General features: G+C 43.9%; 1 protein-coding gene across 9 annotated transcripts in view; it reads left to right on the forward strand.

The window, feature by feature from the left end:
• The window catches only part of Nfi (Nuclear factor I), a 61,933-nt gene that overhangs the window by 23,833 nt on the left and 16,258 nt on the right, over positions 1-21,842 (forward strand). For 5 of the 9 annotated variants that reach the window (XM_072020642.2, XM_072020644.2, XM_072020645.2 and 2 more), the window contains 5 exons: positions 7,992-8,183; positions 8,577-8,760; positions 15,892-15,945; positions 16,080-16,178; positions 20,775-20,915. In XM_072020642.2, coding sequence (XP_071876743.1) covers positions 7,992-8,183; positions 8,577-8,760; positions 15,892-15,945; positions 16,080-16,178; positions 20,775-20,915 — 670 coding nt within the window. The remainder of the gene's footprint in view (positions 1-7,991; positions 8,184-8,576; positions 8,761-15,891; positions 15,946-16,079; positions 16,179-20,774; positions 20,916-21,842) is intronic. The other 4 variants (XM_072020643.2, XM_072020648.2, XM_072020650.2 and 1 more) reach the window with 4 other exon arrangements.

The raw sequence follows: 21,842 nt of genomic DNA on the forward strand, positions 1-21,842 counted from the left end.
TTTACAAAGTAGCCAGGCCAGGCGAGCAAGCCTCTCGAGGCGTCCATTACGTCGCGATATAACGCGTCTCGGCCAGCCCTTGCTTCCTTTTTCTCTCCACCGTCTACCCTCAACCTCCGAGCCACCCACCCTCTGTTTCGCGGTCCAGCAGACTGCGACAATTTGCCGCATAACGATGCCTTCTTTCTTCTCGTAATTGAATCTAAATATTAAAGCTCCGCCGGCTTTGGCGCCGTCCTCCTTGATTTTTCGTTCCTTAACGCACCTCCGGCGGCGGCGTTGGTGGCTGAAGGGGCGGCGGAGGATGGCGTCTGTACCCCGACCACTGTCGAAAAGTTTCGAGACCAGCGTCCTCGTTGCCGCGGAGTATCGTTTAGAGCGATTCTCTGCTCGCTGAAATTACACCGTAACGCGTGTTAAAGGGCTCAGCTCGTTCAGAAACTTCCCCTTCTAAACGACCGTCTCTGCCTTGTTTCCAGGGCTTCGTTCGGATTATATTCGACCGCCAGGTACAATTGCCTTGCGTTAGAAAGCAGTTAGACAGAGTATTTGATGATTATCGTTGAGATCGATTCGGGAAATTAAATATGTCCGTTACTCTCTAATTATACGTTACATTCGATTTTTGCATCTGGTTTGTTCGTATTCATTGAATAACTTTCGAATGCAGTATGTATATATAGTTCTAGTTCTAGCGGGAGTTATAAATTTAGAAGTCTACGATTACAAGATCATAATTATGCCAAAACGATTTGAGAAGTTTGCAGTCTGTCGTATTTAAGAATGGATACCTGACGTATCACTTGTCTGCGAACTTTTACAATTCTTTTCCTGCAGTTACAAATTTATTTAAAGCTGTACGTACTAATTATATAAGAGACCGCATCTTACACATACTTCGAAACTGAAAGAAAAATAAAAGCAAATGGTACAAATTAGCTAACGAACGTTTAAATTAGCGAAATTAAAAGAGATATCTTAGAGCAGAGACGATGGAACGCATTTAGCTAGCAAGACTCCGCTAAAAGACCAACTAATAGAACCTAATCGGAAATAAAGAAACGTTCTCGCAGCATCGATCCTCCCTCCCACTCGATTACACAACTCCAATTAACCCCATCGAGGAGACAATCCCTTTCATTCTTCTCGCTCATTCCCCTCCACTCTTTCGTGTACTTGTCTCCTCTCATCCTCTGACCGTGTTCGCGAGAATGGGAAGACGAAAACGAGCTGACCGTCGGCCGTTAGGCTAAAAATGCAGTCTCCGCTTTATTTCCCGCGCTTGAAAATAGCCTGTGAGCCTCCGCGGCCGTAGTTGCTGCGGCAGCGGTGGTGGGGGCCTGTCGTGGCGGCGGCAGTGGGGGCACGGCAGGACGAGCGGTGGAGGCACAACAGCGAGGGCACCCAGGCATTTTCGAAGTGGGGGTCAGCCCCTACCACGATACTCTGGGGGCGGCGGCGCCGAGGGAGGGCCGCGCTAACCATCGACACACTCACACATGGGAATGCATTAACGGTGGATGATGCACATGGGGGTTTTATATAGGGTGACGCCGGTGTAACGCTGTTAGTGTTTGTTATCGCAAGTGGTTCTTGATTTTTCGAAATGAATGCGTGGTCGAATCGATGATGTTAGGATTGAATGGAGGCAACACCCGATCCATAATTTTGAGAACTTTTTAGGCACTTGCCAAGGTTATTTTTCCATCCGTTTTTGAATTGTTAAGATAAAGAAGATTTTGCGGCGGATAAAGGTTATTACAGAAGAGCGGGCTAAAACATTATGTATTACATGGAGGATGTAAGGAGGTGGGTTTAACAAACTTCCGTCGCGAACTTCCTACTCCGGTTCCTCGATTCGCCTTATTTTTCGGATTTAACTTTGGCTGCCTTCTCAGCTTACTTTGCGAGTAGATGCAGTGTTTGGATGAATTGCGCGGATGGTAATTAGATGAATGGAGATTACGAAAGCGATTGTTAAAATGCGATAGAGTTCGTAATATTATCAGAAACTCTTCTCAGTTTAATTTTGAGTCGGATAGAATAGAAAACTTGTTAATTGAAAATAAAGGGGGAATCTTCTTTTTTATAGGAAAGGTGACCGTTAGAAATAGCTTTGAAGAAAAGTGTTTATCGTTGGTTCATTGCAAGTCGATTAATCTCGGGCCACCCGGTATGCAAGAACGTGCGTACGTTTGCTAAATTCATTCGCGAGAAGTACGACCGTAATACGTAATTTCGGTGTGCGCGAATTCGAGGATGCGCTTACTGCAGCGGGCACACGTACGAGCTCTCGTAATTATGTACGTGGAATTTTAAAAGAACGTACCGGCAATGAAATTAAAAAACACTGCTCTGAAAAAGAAGAGAGAGAGAGAGAGAGAAATAAAAAGAACGACGAAATTGCAGAATGATGTTCAGCTTCGTGAAACGTCGGTTTCGCGTTTCGTCTACGTTTAGATTGCACAGAAGAGTCTTTGACGAATCACCAATTGAATTGCTCTGACGAATCATTTATTCCGAGCCACCGAACGTGTCGATTTTCATAGCAACTCGTCGATACATTTAGTATCCGCCATTTCTTTCTACTTTGAGATAATTTTTGACATTTTATTTATTTGTACTCATAAGAAGGAATTGCAAACGTTAAAGTCATTTATGTCTGTATGAAGTCTGTATTATGTTCCCTTGCCACTTAACTATAGCGCTATCTTCTTAGAAATTCGAGAGGAATTTGCTCGAGAGAACACGAGGTTAATAAGTTTCACTTTTAAAAATGTCTCAATTGGCGATCAATTCTTTTAAACTGCGAATCTATTAAAAGCTTCTCGGAAAGCCACTTTTTTCGTCGTAAGATAAAAATCATTTTCTGTTAGGATGATTCTCTTCCAAAGTTAAACCATTCGATCGCGATACCGTGTGTAGTGAGATCAAAGCGAATCCCATTTTCACGAGTTGCTGTCGTGATTACGTCGGGCAAAAGGCGAGGCATTACACACGCGTGGGCTTCTTTCGCGTCCGCGGCAGGTATGCGCCGTGTCACACCGTGTCATATATTCGCGCTGCTTGAACCGTGCCACGAAAGCTCGCGGCAAATCCAAAATAAATCGCCGGCAGCTGTTGCGTCCGTATCTTGCTGTTCCTCTAGATACCAAGCGTGCATTTTCCAGCAGCCCTGCGTTTTTCTTAGTAAAACGTTCGAAGATTTAGTCTCGAAATTATCTTTCCAAACCGTTCCGTGAAAGTGTCCCGTCATTCTCGAAAAATATACTCGCTGCTTGGTAAACTGTAAAAGTTATCGACTCAATAATTTATAATTTACCAAATATCGTACTTCTCCAGAGCAAGCAAAAATTGTCGGGGACAATTGAAAGATTTTCTTCTAAAATTCTGATAGTACGATCTTGGATCCTCGCAATCGATCGTATCTTATAAAAGCTGAATCGTCTCGAAATCACCAGTCAAGCAGTGATTAATAATACTTATCGTATCGCGAAAGTAACTATTCGACGACAATCGACGCGGTGACAGAGGAAAAAATTGCGAGGAAAGGCGAAACTGTGAAACGAAAGGAAATCGCGCGTTGGTCCGGAAAACGCGGCAACCTGTTTCCGCTTTGTTCCTCCGATCTTTCGTGAGGGCCTGGTCGCGTGGGGGCGGATGGAAGAACTCGCAGGGAGACGTAAAACGGAAATAGAAACGGCTGAGAGCATCGATGCTCTTCCGCGTTCCAACAATCGCGTGGACCAACTTCTTCTACTTCTGTTCTCTCTCCACCTCCTCGTAGAAAACTCGCGTTCTTTCGTTTCCTCTTTCCTTCACTCGGACGGGCTTTGTTTCTCGTTGATATTGCGATTGAAGCTCCCTTACTTCCTTGGGATTACCTCTGGCTGACTGGCCCCCTTTTTAAGCCACTCTGCACGCCACTTCCGTTTCGATGTCGTCCTCGCATTCCCTGGATGTTTGTGCCCGAAATAGCTGCCGCTTTTGTGAATCCTCGGATCTCTTCCTTTCTTCCTTCTCCCCTTCCCCCTTCTCTTCTCTTTCTATAGATATATCTTACAAGGCTGTTATTGTCGCGTTGGAAAAGCTCCTGGAAAAATCTGACTTGCGCACGATTTTCTTTCTTTCGAGGAATCAGAATCCGAACACCTTTCAGGCACGATTTTTATCGATTCAAGCGGTGGATTTATGATTTGCATTTAGGGAATATTTGCTTGAATATCGAATCTGAGCCACATTCGCGACTAATGTATGAATTTCGTTAACCATTCATTACGTGCGAATTTAAGTGCAGATAACAAATGGAATAAAAATTCTTCAGTCAACAAATTATCTGTCGTTGCATAGCCCAGTCGACGAATTTTCTAGCTTTCGGTCCACGGGAACGAAGGGTTTCCCAAAAAGAGGAGCAAATCCCGAAAGAATGGGTTTAGAACGAGTTGTCTCGAATTGTCCTGCGACGCTTGTTCAATTTCAAAGAGGGAGAATTCGAAGACGGTCGTTCCGTTTGGAATAATCACGCGAAACGCGACGAACCGTCAGAATTGGAGGCAGTCCTTTTCTTCACGGTATTTACGTTCAATTTCACTGAGTCTAATGTAACGAGGGCTCGTTGGCTCTGGAAGTGAGACGAATTCGATTGCTCCGGCCGAAGCTGGATAGGGCCGGTCGGATCGAACGAGCCGTACGTGAATGTGCTACAGAGAGAAAAGCATAAAAATGAACCGCCTCTCCGAGATTTATTTACGCGGAGAAACTTACGACTTTTATTCAATACCTGACTCGTCGAGCTCGAAGAATTCCACGGCGATCGCGATCGACGCGGTAATGCATCGGAGAGATTGCTTCTCTTACGCGTCCCAGAAGATTATATCAACACGTTGCTTAAGTAGATTACAGTCGTTCGCAGCAACGAATATTTAAGGTAGAACTCTTCTCAGCGTAATATTTCGATCGAACTTGAACTTTGAAAAGATTTTTCTCTCTGCCTGAGAGGCTCATTTGTTTCCTGTTAAACTCCATCGAAATACTCTCGACTCTGTTTCGAACCAATTTCCAAACAATCGTGGTAGAAGCGGATCGTCGAGCACGTATCGACCGACGCTGGTCAAGAACGGCTGGAATAGCATCGCGAGAAATCGGTGGCGTGAACGAGGTAAACTGCCGCGCCTAGGTGTACATACGCATGTCACGATATACGTGGCCGGTGCGTTCGCAGCCCTCCTTCACACTCGGCATACTTGATCGGGTTTATGCAGGATGCACCGTAACCGCAGCCCAGGTCTCTCCCACAGTTGAGCCGGCCTGCGTGTCCGCGTGACATTTCTGTGCGCGAGACTCTCCGGGACGTGCCTGAAATTTTCTCGTGCGCGAAAAACGCGCTCGCGCGACTACTCGCACTACCGCCTAGACGGTATTAAGGACGCAACGAGCTGGAAAATGTTCGTCGTTCGTAAACGACCGACGTGTTTCTAACGTATATGTAGATCGGCCTCCGATCAGCGTTTGGATTAACGGTGCTCTTATCGATGGGCTTGATTTCGAATTGACAGGCTGACTGCAACGCGAATTTTATATATTTTATCTTGGCAACCGGAATAGATTCAAAATACATTGCGTTATAACATTTAATTTTTCCAAAATATATATCGTATTTGCTTACTCTTTTCTAACGATGTTATCTAAATCGTTCACAAACGATGTTCCATTTAGTCGAATGAAGTTTATCTCGTGTTGATCATTTTAAAAAGATTAGTAGAACGTAGGACAGATGAATATGATTGTACATGTATAAATTATATTTTTATGTTGTACCGATTTTCGGATAAATTCTCATTGTTGTTTCCAGATATTACAGAAAATAAATTTTAAGAAACTTGCATCTATCCAATCCGAAAATTCATCGTTTACCTTTAGAAAACCTGTGCTTTCACACGATAGCTAGAGCCAAGAAACATCCTTGGAACAAAATCGCGTAATCATTCCGTATAAAGTCTATCTCCCAGCAAAATCTCGGTTTCATTGGAAATGTCCGAAGGAAAATCTCGTAGGTCGAGGTTTTACCAAGAATCGTCGATGGCCTTTGAGGCATTTGGACGAGGCGGCGCGCGCGTTAGGACGCGCAGCAACGCGGCAGCGGTTTTCTTGTTCCTCGCAAAAGTATCGGAGCTCGCACGTGCGTGGCAGAAAGGGGCTAGGCGGGATAGATCGACGTCGTCGTCGCGTCGATGCATTCCGCGTGCTTTCGACGCATTTCTCAGGGACCTTATGCACCCGCGCGCATTTGCTATTCCACCGGGGGCCTTGGCCGTGAGGTGAATAACAGAAGCGGAGCCGAGGCAGGTCGACGAGCGTGCCCGCCTGCGAGTCGAACGCGACGCGACCAACTTTGTTCGCAGATTTCCACGGTGACTGAAAAACGAGCCTGCCCTAGGCGTAAGCGCTGCCTGGAATTTTATCCGATATACGCGAACAGAGATAGTCTTCGCCTTCCGAGAGAGCATTGCGCGGAATTTTAGTTTGTTTTCAAATGAACACGGTCGAACGAAAAAGGAATTTTGACCCCGCGACTCTCGATATTACGACGATCGGCAGTCGTTGTCTTTGGAAATTTTCGGAGAAATCTTATAACGTGTGATCGTCGATATTTCGAAATGTTCCAACAGACGATTCGTAAACGTTCAATATGGCTTCGTAAGGATTTGTCTTTTTATGTCTTTATGTTATCTTTTTATTTCATTTAAAAAAGATTGCCATACTTTAATACGACGATGATAGTAAATTCTTGAACGGAATCGAAGAGCAACCTTGTTTCTACGCGTTGACGAACAGAAATTAAATGATGCAGGAGTCTGGATTCGGTTTAGGGGATGCCCTTCGATGTTGGAATTTGTGCAAAAGTTTCGAAGGTTCGCTTTGTCAAAAGACAAACGATGACCAGAGTGTGCGAAGTTTAGAATAAAAAATTACAGAAAAGATCGCCACTGTTTCCAGTCCTTGCTTTAGGATAATTTATAGCTACGTACTTAGGTTACCGTTAGCTATTCACTACTGTCGCACCGTTTCAAATGCAAAATATGCACGGATTATACATAATTCGTAGTTGGTAATTCTTCGTCTACCGAATTGAAACTGCAGTCTAAACCAAGCTCCACTATAAATTCGTCGAATAGAAAGAGTTTGAAAGAGCTTTCATATTAAGAATTCGAAGAACATCGGTCCGATATTATTGTAAAAATGTTGAATTGCGAAAGATCGTAAAGCACGGCGATAAAGTCCTTTCCATCGAAAGATGCTGAATTAAAATTGCGAAGGACGAGGACAGAGAGGGTCGCGTGGAACTCGAGGAAGGTCAAGATATCAGAAGGGTGGAGGAGAAGGGGACACATGGGAACGTGCTCCCGCATATCGTTCCGACGAATAGTTTGAGGTCAGCGTTGCTTTGGTCCCGAGCCATTGGACGGAGTTTGTAAACTGGCGGAACTTTCCAGATCAACAGCTGCCTCGACTTACCGATATACACGAGGAACTCCTTTCGAATATGGTTTCTGTAACCAGTTTACGACGATGCGTGCTATACTAGAAAGTCGTTTCTTTTTACGCTTTGAACATAAAAGACAGACAGAGAGTTTACCAGGAGTCCGAATGCCAGTTGACTCTCGGACAGTTATCTTTGCTCTTCTTTATGAAAGATGGCAGCGGAAGTGGGATTGTCTGTCTGCCATGTCCTTTCTATTTTCCTCGCTAACTTACTATAGTCGATGTAAAGTTGACAGAAAATTGGTAAACTGGAAACTGGCTAATAATATATATATATACAAATTTACGAGAATGCAAACCTAATTTTTGTATTTAGGAACTAAAGTTGTAAATTTTGAGGAATTTACGTCTCTGAAAGATAGAAAGTTAGAAATTTTATAATATAAATGTTTTAAAAGAAGCAAGTTGAACGATGTACTCGAACGGAAACAAATTTTCATGGATTACAGAACGAGAAGCTGGAAGTAAAACAGAAATGGGCCTCGCGGCTTTTAGGCAAGTTACGAAAGGATATCACGCAGGAGTACAGGGAAGACTTCGTACTGAGTATCACGGGGAAAAGGCCAGCAATGTGTGTCCTGAGTAATCCTGACCAGAAGGGTAAAATGCGTCGTATCGACTGCCTGCGTCAAGCCGATAAGGTATGTCTGACCATTCTCTTCCCAATCTACTTACTTCTGCTTAAGTTCCGCACGCTATCGCAACTCTTTCGATGAGCATAAAGCAAGGCGACGCTTGATCTACAAAATTAACTAATCATTTATTCATTACACTTTGTATTTAAGAATATACTTCATTTAGAATTATATTTTTAAATACCTAGTAGTACGATATTTTACTCAATATTCTAATACTTCGATTTTCTAATGAAAAAGTAGTTGAAATTGTCGAATTTCAACGAGTTCGATTTCACATGAAATCGCGAAAGGAGCACGAAAACCACCATGGACCGGAGGAAATCGAATATGGTCCCTGGTGATGTTCCTGCATTCAGGTACAGTCGATAACCCTTGGTCGTCGTCGTTATGTCGCAGGTATGGAGGTTGGACCTAGTAATGGTGATCCTCTTCAAGGCAATTCCGTTGGAGTCGACGGACGGGGAACGGCTGGAGAAGACTGCGGAATGTGCTCAGCCGGGCCTCTGCGTCAACCCCTATCACATCAACGTCTCCGTCCGGGAACTCGATCTCTACCTCGCCAATTTTATCACCAGCCACGGTAAGGGTTCGCCACTATACTCGTTCGATTAAGGAGAGACTCTCGATCCTATGAGAGTTTCAAACAGGGAAATCTATTTTCTAGAAATATATGTAGTTCGGTTCTCTCGTTCGAATCATCGATAAAGTCGTTTCTTTTCTTACCTTTGAGTAGCCGATTAATCGGATCGATCGGCAGTTTCAGAGACGAACGAATCGCGTCTTATCGTATGTTAGTTATTTGCAACAAATAATCGCAACCGGTTAACCAAACGATTCGCGAACGATCTACCCAAAAAAATAATCAGCTCTATTAGCTGCTATTATATCGGTACAAAGAGCTGTTAGCTCGTCTTTGTTCGACGAAGGATGCGTACTTTGTTTAGAATACATAGATCGTTTCATCGAAAAGCGATGTAATGCTGCACCCAAGAAACACGTTAGGTGCTTGAAACGTATGGAACGGTGTAACTTAGAACCCGTTTTTGCTCCAAACTAAATGTGTTTTGGATGCTCGATCGAGCACCAAACACCAAACCCTCTCCCAAACCATCGATAGTTATTGCCATTTTTGATTCTACCACGAAGTATTGGCTCGACGTGTCGGTTCTCGTTGATCTCATAGAGCAGAACCTAGAGAAAGAGAGGGACAGGGGAGGGAGAGACAGAGAAGCGGGTGGTGGTCTGAATCGAGCGTGGCGCGTTCATTCACTCGCACATCCGTCCATTCAAAGTGTCCACTCGACTCTCGGCTTCGATTCAAAGTTTCTTGGAACGCTCTGCCAATTTCAACGGCCCCCATACAAGCAGCGACGGGGCTCCGGTTGTTTTCATGGCGCGAGCCTGGGTATCGCGCGCGAGCCCATTCTTCCCTGGCTCGTTTTCCAACCGGTGTCAAGGGGGACAAAGACTCGTAGGAAGAGCACCGGTGATCTATAACGATCCGATTGGCAGACTTTCGCTACCACTCCAAGGATCGTTCTTCAAGAATAGTCGATCTTGTCCAACGTCCAAGGCATCCGGTCGTTTCGCGTTCCATGATCCGATGAATTTAACCCGATACCCTCTGGCCACCTCGACGCCTTACATCGTGGATTCTAGAACGGATTCTACGATGAATAGTACAGAAGTGATTGGTTGTAGAGATAGGAGAAACAGCCCATCGATGGTAGATGCTTGAAAGATTTTCAAGGTTTCCAAACGGAGATCTAGAGCGTTAGGGTGAGAGGATATTAGGGATGTTTGAGGTTATGCACGTAGTTTAGAAGGTGTGGTTCTCGAATCCTTGGAACGATCGAATACTTCGATGTGAATATTTAATATATAACATTCCTATCACTTGCAAAATTCATAATTTCCTACTTCCGAAGAGTATCTCGCATGTCGAAATCTCGCAATTGGAAAACCTTTCAATCCCCTGAACTTCCCCCGGCAGAAGCCAATCCTCTTCAACCCCTCTCTTTGAATCGCAAGATTTTCAAAATTTCTGGAAAGCCAAATTTTCCTAGTTTCGTTATCGAACCAAGCGACAACCAAAGAGGATCTGATCCCAAAACAAAGTAAGCAAGACAACAGCGGTTACACGTGGCCCGTTGATCGACGTGCTTCGATCGATGGCAGCTGGCAGGAGGGCCGAGACTGGCGCCCGTCCGCGCTTCTTCTTTCATTCGGTTTCATCGAACTCACTGACTCAGTCGGGAAACACGTAATTTCCGTACGTACGCGCGCGTCCTGGCAGAGCCCAGTTCTCGCCCCGTGACTCGCACACGCTCCGTGTGTTGGCTCCTCGCATCTCTTTCTCTCTTCTTCTTTTTCGCCAGGCTATGAACCCGTGTGGCTCACACACGCCTTGGCAGCCGGCTTTCTAATGTTTACAGCCGCGGTTGACGCAAAAATTGGCCAGGCCTACCGCGCACCACCTACGAGAAAGAGAAAAAAACTCTCGGCTGCCAAGACATGGGGTAGGTTAGGCACTTTCCAGACCGTTCGTCGCCACCTCTGATCGTTTCCTTCTCGTTTCATACTCTGATGATCGTTTAACCCAGATATACCAGAATCTTCCTCCTACTATTTTTTTAATTGTACCTATTAATTAAGTTTCCCCGTTGCTGTTACCTAGTTTTTGAATGATGAGTATTCATTCCGGAATCCTATTTCTATTCATCATCTTCCCCAGGCTGGTTGATCGTTTAATTTCTCTGCTAATTGATATCAATATCTGATTGAATCGAAGAGAACAATATCAGAAAATGTACATCGATAGAAGGAATATTTTCATTTACATATAAAGAGAAGATGCTACTGTTTGAAGAAACTATAATATAGGGTCGTCGATTCTGGGTCGCCAGTTTTATAAATTCCGCTAGTTTCTATCTATATCGTGGAACTGTAGTACTCTAAGATATATTCACTAGAATTTATCTAAATGTCCATGAAACTGCGATAAATATTATGTATTTATATGTGAAAGGAAATTATCATAAAAATCTTAGAATAAGAATATCAAATGCGTGCTTTAAAAAATCGAATAGAAATCTATTCGGTGCATTTTCTAGCATTCGGTCATCGTGATAGAAACTAGCAGCTGCCGTGGTCTAATTAGTATCCGAATCTCTTCTCTTTACTATCTTGTACTATCTTTACCATCTCTTCCTTTCTCATTTTTTTAATTGTTAAGTGGTCGTTTAATTCCTTTCGCCTAAGAAGTTTGCTAGACCGGCTTGTTCAAGGCAGATCAGGTTAATCGCTGTTATTTATTCGCGTCGAAACTACAAGCACAAAACCCTTTTCGAACTTCGCGACCCAATTAATTGCGAAGACCGTCTCGAGCCATGCGAAGATTCGTTCGTTCGGATTCGCTACATTTCAGAGTTTTCCAACTTCCTTGAATTCGCCCAAAAAGATTTCGTAGCTCGTTTTTTTATTCTCCGCGTCCTACTTTCAAAGCTTCAAGGTCTCGATTAAATTAAAAAAAATGCATGCCCTTGTTTCTCGTAAATCTCCGTGTCTCGAATTAAAGGCGTATGCACAGAAGTGTCGAAGAATGCCAGTCGACGGTGCACGGACGACGAACGATCAACATCATAAAAATTCCTGGCCCTCTGTAAATATACACGGCATCACAATAATATAAACTTACTGGCTGGCAAGGCACGACGTGGATAGCGAAGGCTCCGCTACTTCGGACCCTTTCGGATTATCCGCCGCGTCGACGTATGCTAAAAGTAGACACTTGCTGCGTTCGTTTCGACTGACCTAATAGACAGTATTATTACAGAAGGGAAGTACATAGCCCGAAACGAGATGGACCAGGGACGCCTAATATTTCGATTGCACTCGCGTATCTTCGTTGTCATCGCCGTTCGAATGACGGAACGTTTTCTTTCAAACGAAGGAAAAACGACGGTTAAATGGTTGTTGGGCTTATGGTGGATTATCGATGGTAGACATGGTCCCTAATTGGTTACGTTGGCAGAAAATAGTTTGTAAAGTTGATAAGAGAATCTTCGCTGGCTTCAGGGTACCAAAAGTGGGGAAAGAAGAGTTTTCAATTAGGTCGATCTTGATTAGCCCGAAGAAAGATATCTTTAGAATAGTCTTCATACTTTATCTGTAGGAAGTTAGATAAAAGAGGTAACTGGAGTCGTCCTCGTCTTAAACAATCGTTTCCACTTTCGTGTTTCGTTTGAAAAAGGAAATTCGAAGATCCTGTTTAATCCATTAATCTACGTTGAAATCCGCGAACTGAAACTACGATTAAACAGCAGTGCGGGTACCTGTTTCTTTCAAATTTTCGATCGATCATTCTGTTAAAGACGATCTAAGAAGAAAAGAGAGAGAGAGAGAGAGAGGAAAGAAATGAAATTTAACCTGAAGAAGAGAAAGAGGAGGTTGATCGTCGGTGAGACGCTCTGCGTATTAGCCCTAAGAGCTAAATATCGCCCGGCCGGTTGCGTAAGTATCATCGTCTCTTATGAAAGTGTTAGAGAGAGGACAGGTGCCTCGACGCGTGTCGTTCTCGGACACGTCGCATTTTCGCGATGCCTCTACGGCAGACGAGGTCCGTTTTAGACGGGCCGCATCGAAAAGTCGGCAGGAAAAGCCAGGCCGTAAGACTTTGATAATCCGGCAACAGCCGGAATAGACCGGGTGCCCTTCCACCAAGTTTTCGATACGTCCACCAACCATATCTCGCCACGTGGATCCATTATTAATTCTGCTCGCTTTTCAGACAGGTTTTCCATGATGATATAGTCATCTATATTTTCTTCGTCGTTTTCCAAACATTTTGCAATGGTCCTTGGACGTTATGTTTTACCACTCGAATCGCAAGTATCAGGGAATTTAAGGATCTTTAATATTTTAATATCTGGTCAAACAGCAAATACCGAAATTACAACAAAGGCTTGGAACATCTGCTTCGTGAAAGTGGACAAGCCGTTTCCAGCTTTCACGAATCTTGCGTTCCTATAATATTGAATTCTACGGTAGATTAGTCGCGTGTCTCGAACAGAAGAAAATGCCACCCTCCGCGCTTTAACTCGGTATAATTTCATTTCCGATTTCAACGGGCGAAACCGCTGCTTTCCCACATTTATTTCCTTCAACCACTCGCGCCACTTTCATCGTATTATTTCTGCAAACAATGAGAACAGCCCCCGCGTTAAGAAATAAACGGAGTACAAAATAAACCTGGTGAGTCGAGCGAACTTTTTGTCCACTTCCGAGGGAAACGCGTGCGAGTACGCGTACTCTTGCGTGCGCTCGCGCGTCTCACGCTCACCCTTAAGTTACAGTCGGTGCGCCGTGCACGCGAGCATGTGACCATGCGTGCCGATGTGTGCTCGCTCTATAAATAAATAAGCGACGGACATCTTGTAGCGAGTTCTCTCTCTTTCTTTCTATCTTTCGAATACCGTGCTCGTTTATGCGCTTGATTTTCGTTCGTACCTCTACGAATACCTGAAACGAGATATTCACGCACTCGTAATCAGTGCCATCGGTCTTTTAATATCGATCTTTTATTCCCTTATTCTGACAAGAACAACGTATATGAAACATGCGCTGCGAAAATTCAGAAGCGAAAGATCTTCCGTGAGAGTTGTAGTACGTTTGACGAGACGAAATAGAAGTTGTAGTCTGTTTGAGAAAATATTTTGGATCACGGAAGGGTGATTTTATCGAAAGAAGGCAGAATGAAATTAGATATTTCAGTGGGGAGAAAATTTGTTGTGGATGGTTGAGTATTATGACGTGAGAAACAAATTTTGTCTATTTTTAATAATTCTTGGAAAGGTGGGTTAGATAGCTCGTGCTCTATAGTATGAATGGTCAAGGTGGGGATTATAGTTATTCATGCGCACGATTATAATTAATGCTGATTTATAGTCGCGAATACATCGATATACAAATTCTTAGGACCGTAAATTGAATAAAAAACGAGCAACTATTTATCTTGACTATCGAATAAATTACACTGCCAAAGATTAAATCTCAGGAAGATTATGTTACGACGATTTATTCGTTCTTCTCTACTATCTGGTGCACAGTTTTCGAGAAGATTCTCAGAAAAGCCTGTAAAATGGCCGTCCTTGAGGCGTTCCCGTACCGTCGCCGCGAAAATCGCTCGCGCACTCATGGATCACATGGTGTCAACAGATTCGTTCTCTATTATTGTTCCAAGAGCGAGCGTATCTATCGGTGTCTGCTAAAATTTCTGCGTCGCACACACGCACCTGTCGGGCGGTCCACTGGCCGACTAATTTTGCTGTTAGTTCTCTAGAGCCTAGAGGATCCTCTCCGTTAGCCACGGTGTGTCGCAATCGATTCTCGGGAAAACGATCTCGTTGCCCCGTTAACGCGCATCCTGAACCAACCGGCTCAAAGACCAGACGTAAAATTAAATCGGCTCGAAACTCGGCCGATCGTCCGTAATGTAAAATTCGAAATTTACTCGATCGTAATATCATTTTTCTACCAAATACAAGTTCTGAAGTTTGGAATTATGAAGTGGCGGAAAACGTGACGATAGAAGATGGAGAAGGTTTCTTCGATTCGGAGGAAGATACAGAATTTTGCTGTTCGACTAAACTAAAATAGACGCGCATTAAAATCACACGTCTTCTTGTCAGTCGTTTCACCAGATAAATTCTGCGAGCAATGAAAACAACACGATCCGATACTTAGTCAGTCCAATATGTTCCCGTCCAACCTTGAATGCTTACGTTAATTCTGCTTCGCCATCGATTTTCTTCGTTTCTTCGTCGTTTGACAATTGACGTTCGATTTAAATTTAAACGTCATTCGAACGAATTCTACGATCAAAAATGGAGATCGCTTATCGCGGCGCAGTGTACACCGATATAAGGTTGAGACGCAATTAAAAATAACCCGAGAGTGAACGTATGTTTGTTAACGTCTATTTATAAGCGGTCGTTCGTCGGTTTTTCAGCGTTGTCGAGCTGGTTGATCGAGGATGTCGCGACGATTGTGAAACGTTTTTCCGAATTTCCATCCGCGCAGAAGGAATCCATCCTTTCCTCTTCTCTCTCCTTCTCTTTTCCTTACCACGACACTTACAACAGACGCACGTATGCATACAGATACAAATACTCTTTCTATCTGTCTCTGTCTCTTTCAACAAGTCGAACACACGTTCCGGGCTCTCGTGTATTTCGGTGATATGTTGCGTAATGAGATTTGCGTAAGGTACCGCGATATAAAACACCGTGTGACAGCAAAGGTGAGATGGGATGCGTCGAGGATACCGTCCTCCCAAATCCGCGTCTGGGGAATCCCAAGTTGGTCGATTCGTCTCGCTGAAATAGCTTTACGATGGCGAAATTCTGAAAGGGACTGATTTTAGCGAGAGAAGAAAGAAAGACGAGGAGGATAAGATAATAACGTGAATGTTTTCGTAGATCGTAAAATTCGAAGGTAGATTTTGATAGTTCACTCGACGAAACGAAGGCAAACATGACAATTTGGACAATTTTTCATTAAGAATCTCTTTAAAGCCGAACGAAGAAAGATTTGATCGAACACGAATGCACGTTAAGAACTGCGTAATAAAGTATCCATAGAAATCTACGGGATCTCGAGAAGATTTGATAATTAATAAAACTAACTTGCAAATCCTCTTCGATTGTTACAGAGGTCCTAAATGGCATCTGCAACGCGAGCAAGGAGGAAGAGAGGCGGCGAAAAGGTAAACGAATAAATTTTCCTAAAATCCTATGCCAACAACCTTTTTCACTTGGTATTCCGCGAGTTCTCGTGTGTCAGTTGATCAAAATCGTACGAACGAGTAACGTCTTATGGTCGGCTGGGTTCTGTTCCCAGGTGCAGGCTACCACGAACTATATAACGGTGTTGTCTGCAATGACACGATCCTAGCGACAGGTGTCTTCAGCTCCAAGGAGCTTTGGATGCTTTCAAAAGGTACGACGTACGATCCTCTCTTCATCATCTATTGCATGGACTCTCTATTCGCTGATCTCTGGGATATCGAAAGTCTCCAATCTGTTTAATATGAAAGAAAGGGAAAAAGACGATAAGAACGTTTAAAAGAAAATTCTATTTAGCTTGAAACACTCTTCTTATGGATGCTTTCGAAAGGTAATCAACGAGTCGATATCTAGGAAACCTTTTGAAAGCATCCTTTCGATGATGAAGTAGGAAGGAACTCGCTCCACGATAACGTCCAATATTCACGAAGCTGATTTTCGTGATCGAGCACATTGTTGGTCGTTCTATCGATGCTGATTTATTAACGTTAGAAACGTTATTCTTAGCCGTGGAACGCGATTCCACTCGACGGTTATCCTTTCGGCATACCTGAGACCACTTCACTCCTCTTTCGCTATCAAGGACCTGATGAACGATTGGCACGTGTTGCATGTGCAACGCTCACAGTGCTCTGTTAGTGTAACTCGATCAGGAAGGGATTGTATTCGTTGCGAACGCCACTTGTTCGATACCACCCTCTGTAGTCAAGTTCAGAGAATTTGTAAAATTAAATATAGAATCTAATCCTTTGTCTTTCTCGTAAGTATTCTACTATTCACTCAGCGGAGGATGTTGAAGCTGGTTTCGTATTCTTTTGCGATGAATAGCAAAATGTAAGATAGACAAATAGGTCGTAATTTGGTAGGTCAAGGTTGTCAACGGTCCTCCGAGCGCGTCCCATCGATAGTACAGACGAAACCGAGTGTTATTGCCCGACATTGTCTGCCAATTTCCGTCACGAACATATACAGAAGCCACTGTGCTGCCAGTCTCCCGACTGCTTCTCTATTAGTCACCGATAACCGCACAGCCAAATTTCTCTCGAAGTCTGGACCGTCGCAAAAATTCGTCAAATTCCATACGATAAAAGTTGAAATTCAACGTGAAATTCCAAACCCTACAAAGAGCTCGCTGAAACAGTCTTGAAGTTGCTTTTGCATTCCTTCGAACTTCTTCAAACATTCTCCGACTCTATATTACACTCTATCAAAATTCTTGCTTTCCGATTCGATGCAATATCGAGAATTTACCCTAAAAGACAAAAGGAAGTCATCAGTTCATAATTGAAACGATAAAATGGACCGTTCGAATCCATTTTCATCGAATCGTGGCCGAAGGGAGCAGCGTGACACGCATGCACCGCCACTAAATGGAATAATAGGGCAGGGGAGCGCATATTGAGAAGCGGCGCGAGTCTCGAAACGCCTCGACGTATGCATCTGCACTCTTCCACCCTCCTCCTCCTCCTTTTGCCACTCTCTCTCTCTCTCTCTCTCTCTCTCTCTCTGCACTTCCCCACACCGCTCCTCGCGTCACCGTGGCAGGAGATTAGTATGCAACCCGGTGTATTAATAGACGGGGAACAATGCTCACGGCCTCAGAGGCTGCTGAGAGAGCCTCGCAGCCTCTCTTTCTCTCGCCTCTATCTCAGCCTTCCTCTCTCGCTGGATGAGCCAACTCCCTTCTGCCGATCTTTGCAACTCGATCGAACGCCTTTTTTCTAACGTTTCTTGGATTCTGACGAAGAAACATCATGGACAAAGCGCGTTTGTTTTAGCCCGATTGATTCTAATTTCGGTTGGATTAAGTTCGACGAAGAAGAGCTAGAAGTTTAGGGTTGTTTAAAGGGAATTATGTACTCTTGGATTCTTCAGATCGTACGTTTTATCTCGTAACATCCACAGGGTAGTTTAAATAGTTTAACGCTTTAAGGATGAGTTACGAAGATACAAAAAGAGTCAATTAGGTTCTTTAAAGAAAATTGACAGAACTCTTCTGCTCGTATATTATTTTATAGATACACAGGGGATAAGTCGCAAAGAAATAGAAACATTTTCCAATTTAAAAGAACCAAGATTTAGTTCTTTGCGAAAGTTCAGCTACAAATCCTCGGAAGAGGTTCTTCAGCTCTCGACAAAAGACACGCCACTTTTCCCATTCCCGCACCTTTATAGACCACGTTTCTTGCTAATGCGATCCCAAAAACTCCAAGCAACTTCGTCCCTCTTTCTATAAACCTACCCCTTCGATCATCGTTTCGCCATCAATCTCAATATCGCGTCAGCCGAGGACACAGGCCACGGGAGAGTTAACCGTCCGACAATACTCACCCCTGACGCCGCCAGCCTAGCGGAGGAATTTTTTTCAAAGTTCGCCAACTGGTCCGGTCGTAGCTCTCGTTCGAAAAAGGCCGGAATCAACGGCGGAGGAAAAAAAAGGAAAAACCGTGAATCAGTGTCCCGACGCCGTGCGCGATTTTCGACGAATTTTTTCCAACCCTCGGATACGTCACCGGTTTTTTGTCAACAATGCACTTGCACACACACGTACACAAATAGAAACATGTATGCAGGTGTACGTGTACGCGAGTCGAGCGGGAAAAAATGGTAGGCCCGCAGGGGGGCAGTATTTCCCAGGCATTTTTCTTCTCTCTCCCCGATGTGAGAGGCGCAGCACGTACGGTGGATAAAAAGGGGCGCAATTTCCGCGGGGGGTGGGAGCCTACCTCGGCTGATGTGAAATAGAGAAGAATATCCTGTCGGTGGTGACGGTCGACGACGTGCAAGATGGAACATAATAGAAACACTCCTAGGGGAAGGGGTGAGTTTTAGTGGCGAAATTCCGATGATTCGAATCGCGGCTACATATATGAAGAGGTAGCGGAATATGGACACGAAGGCGATTTGTTTCTTCTAAAATCGTCTCAATGCCTAATTGCCACATACATGCGAATTATCCTTATCGGAGAAATTAAACCATAGACTGTTGAAACTTTCTCTGACGATGTAAAATCTTACGATCACCCTCGTGCATAACAGTCTCATAAAATAAATAAAATACCAAGTGTAATATATATATATATAGGATTCGATGCTAAGAAAGGAAAAAGAAGAAAAATCAGACAATCGCATTATCCTCTAGAATCCCGAGATTCCATTTCCTGCTAAATAATTACCAGTATCAATAGAGTTCCATAATTCCAGCTTCATAGTTAGCACGAAAGCAACTATGTCTGTGGTATCTTGCCCGCTGTTTCCGCTATTCAAACTAGAAAACCAGTAGACCGGGGCCTATATCCAGATGGAAATTCGTCGCGTGGCGTGAATTATCGAAGAACACAGAAGATATTGCATGCGAGGGGCCGGTGGACACCGGTCGCGAAATCGGTCGCAGGTTTACGAGCAGGTCGCTTACACAAGATGCAAATTCCACGGCAGTAGCTCAACCTAATTGGTCGTTGACCGTCGAGCAACGGGGAGATCCCTATATTTACGCGTCGCCAACTGCGACAAACTGGAATCCTATTATTTTACGGTGGCGCTGATTCAGCGCAACGTGTAACTGGAGCGTATTCTAATGGCCGGCACCACGATTAATTAACCGATCCCACCGCCACCATCGTCCCTCTCTCTCTCCCTGCCTCCCTCTTCGTCCCTCCTTGGAACACGATTGTGTTTACGCGAACAACGAGACGATAGTTCTCTCTCGGACTCGTGCCCTTTCGACTTCTCGACAACACGATTTAGGGAGGAATAGACAGATAATTGGAGGTATTAATCGTCGATGGGAACGTTTGATTGGTCGTCGGGTCTTGGTAAGGATTAAACGGGATTGTTTTCGGCAAGGTACACTGGATAAATCGTCGACGTGGAGCGAGTTCGCGCGATCATACGACGATAGAGGTTTATTTTCTTTGTTTATTATTTTCTTCCATCATTCGATATCCTAGAAATCTAACACGGATCTCTACACATTTCCAAGCGATGCGTTTCATGTATCTTAGCATGTCCGTTTTCGTACGACCGAACCTTGCTACTTTGCTAGACAACATACTCGAGAAAGGTATTAATTCTTTCACAGTGATGGCCGCTGAAAACTACAAATCTTTAAGATTCATAATCGTTACGACGATACATGAATCGTTATGTATTTTTCTGTTTTAAAACCTATCGTATGGTTGGTGCATATTAATCAATAGATAGATGCATAATTTTATCCAAAATCCAGATGAAGCAACTTCTTTTTAAATAGCTATTGCGGCGTCATTTAAAACAACGGTGAAAGAATTAGTACGTACATACTGAGTTAATGACTAATATTCAAAAAAGAAGAAAGTTAGTATGCAAATTTCTCTGCATCAAACGGAATCGCTTAAATAAGAAAAGAAAGAAAAAAGTATTGTCTGCTGCATAAACAATTTTTACAATAACTGATATTCAAAAGAGGAGAAAATTAGTGTTCAAATTTCTCTGCATCAAACGGAATCGCTTAAATAAAAAAAAGAAAGAAAAAAGTATTGCCTTCTGCATAAACAATTTTTACAAAATATGAGAAAAGAAGGGGGAAGGTTCTCGAAGGAGAACGCGCGGAAGTGCGATTTTCTCGAGAATCGAGACCGCAAGAAGACGAACGCGACAAAGACCACGACCAAGACGAAGATTACGACTTTAGCAAGAGAACGACGAGAAGAAGCGGATGACGTACGAAACGCGCTAGGATCCGTAACCGCTAATGTGTGTCTGGTTTCAGCGTCCATACTGCATGACCTCAGCGACATGCAGCCTCAAATAAACGCGATCAAAATAGAGCACCCGCCGTACTACTGCAGCAGCTACACCCCTCCGTCCGCAGCCACGGCCGCGGATCATGCTCAGCCAGCGGCTAGCTTCAGTGAGTTTCAAAACCTCTACGTTCGTCCTTATTTTTAGTGGATGCACACTGTCACCTGGTTCCACCACTGATTTATAATCCTAACGTCATATGTGGGTATTTCGTGTGATGAATTGCAGATTAAGGAGAGGGATCGGAGTTTGAAGAGAAAAAAAGGAGAGAGTCGAAGGTGTGATTGATTGGGAATTAATGGGTTAATAAAGGAGGGAGAGAGAGAGAGAAGAATTGGATAAACTGGGATTTCAAACAGACAGAATTGGGATATCGTGATTGAAAGCGTTTCGAATTAAGAGGTTGTCGTTTGGTGGATTATATCAATTGGGAGCATTACGTTGCGGAGGGCGGAGGTAATTGGGGACTTTGTGACTCGAAGCGGCACGAATTAAACGCGTTGTAATTCGATGGCTCTACGAATCGGAGACTCGATTCGGAGCACCGCGAATTAGAAATTTTGTAATTTGAAACGCCATGAATCGGAATCCCTGGTATTCGGCGCTCCGTAAATCGTAGCGCGTTCATTCAAGAACTTTTCCGAGTCATTACGGTACAGTCCTAAGCATACTAAATCAACATATTCCTATTGGAAACGCTATAAATCAATCTGTTGTATTTTGAAACATTTTACACCGACGCGTTGTGATACGAAGTAGCAGAAATCAATGCCTCGTAATTCAAAGTGTGGCCGATTGACGCCTTACGTATCGAGGCGGCACGGTTCGGCGGATAGTAATCGAAGCCGGCTGCAATCTTGCCGATGCCTTTCAGTAGGTTGCATCGCGGAGCAATCGGTCGCGAAACGATGCGTCACGGAACGATGCATCGCGGCGTGCGCCTTTTCCCCTCTCGTGCACCTACACACGGACCTTGTTTACCAGCCGCTGTTTGCGAAACGGCAGAATTTCACGGTATTTTTATCGTTTTTCTACG

Source organism: Bombus fervidus, chromosome 17 (genome assembly GCF_041682495.2).
Source record: "Bombus fervidus isolate BK054 chromosome 17, iyBomFerv1, whole genome shotgun sequence".
Taxonomy (NCBI): Eukaryota; Metazoa; Arthropoda; class Insecta; order Hymenoptera; family Apidae; genus Bombus; species Bombus fervidus.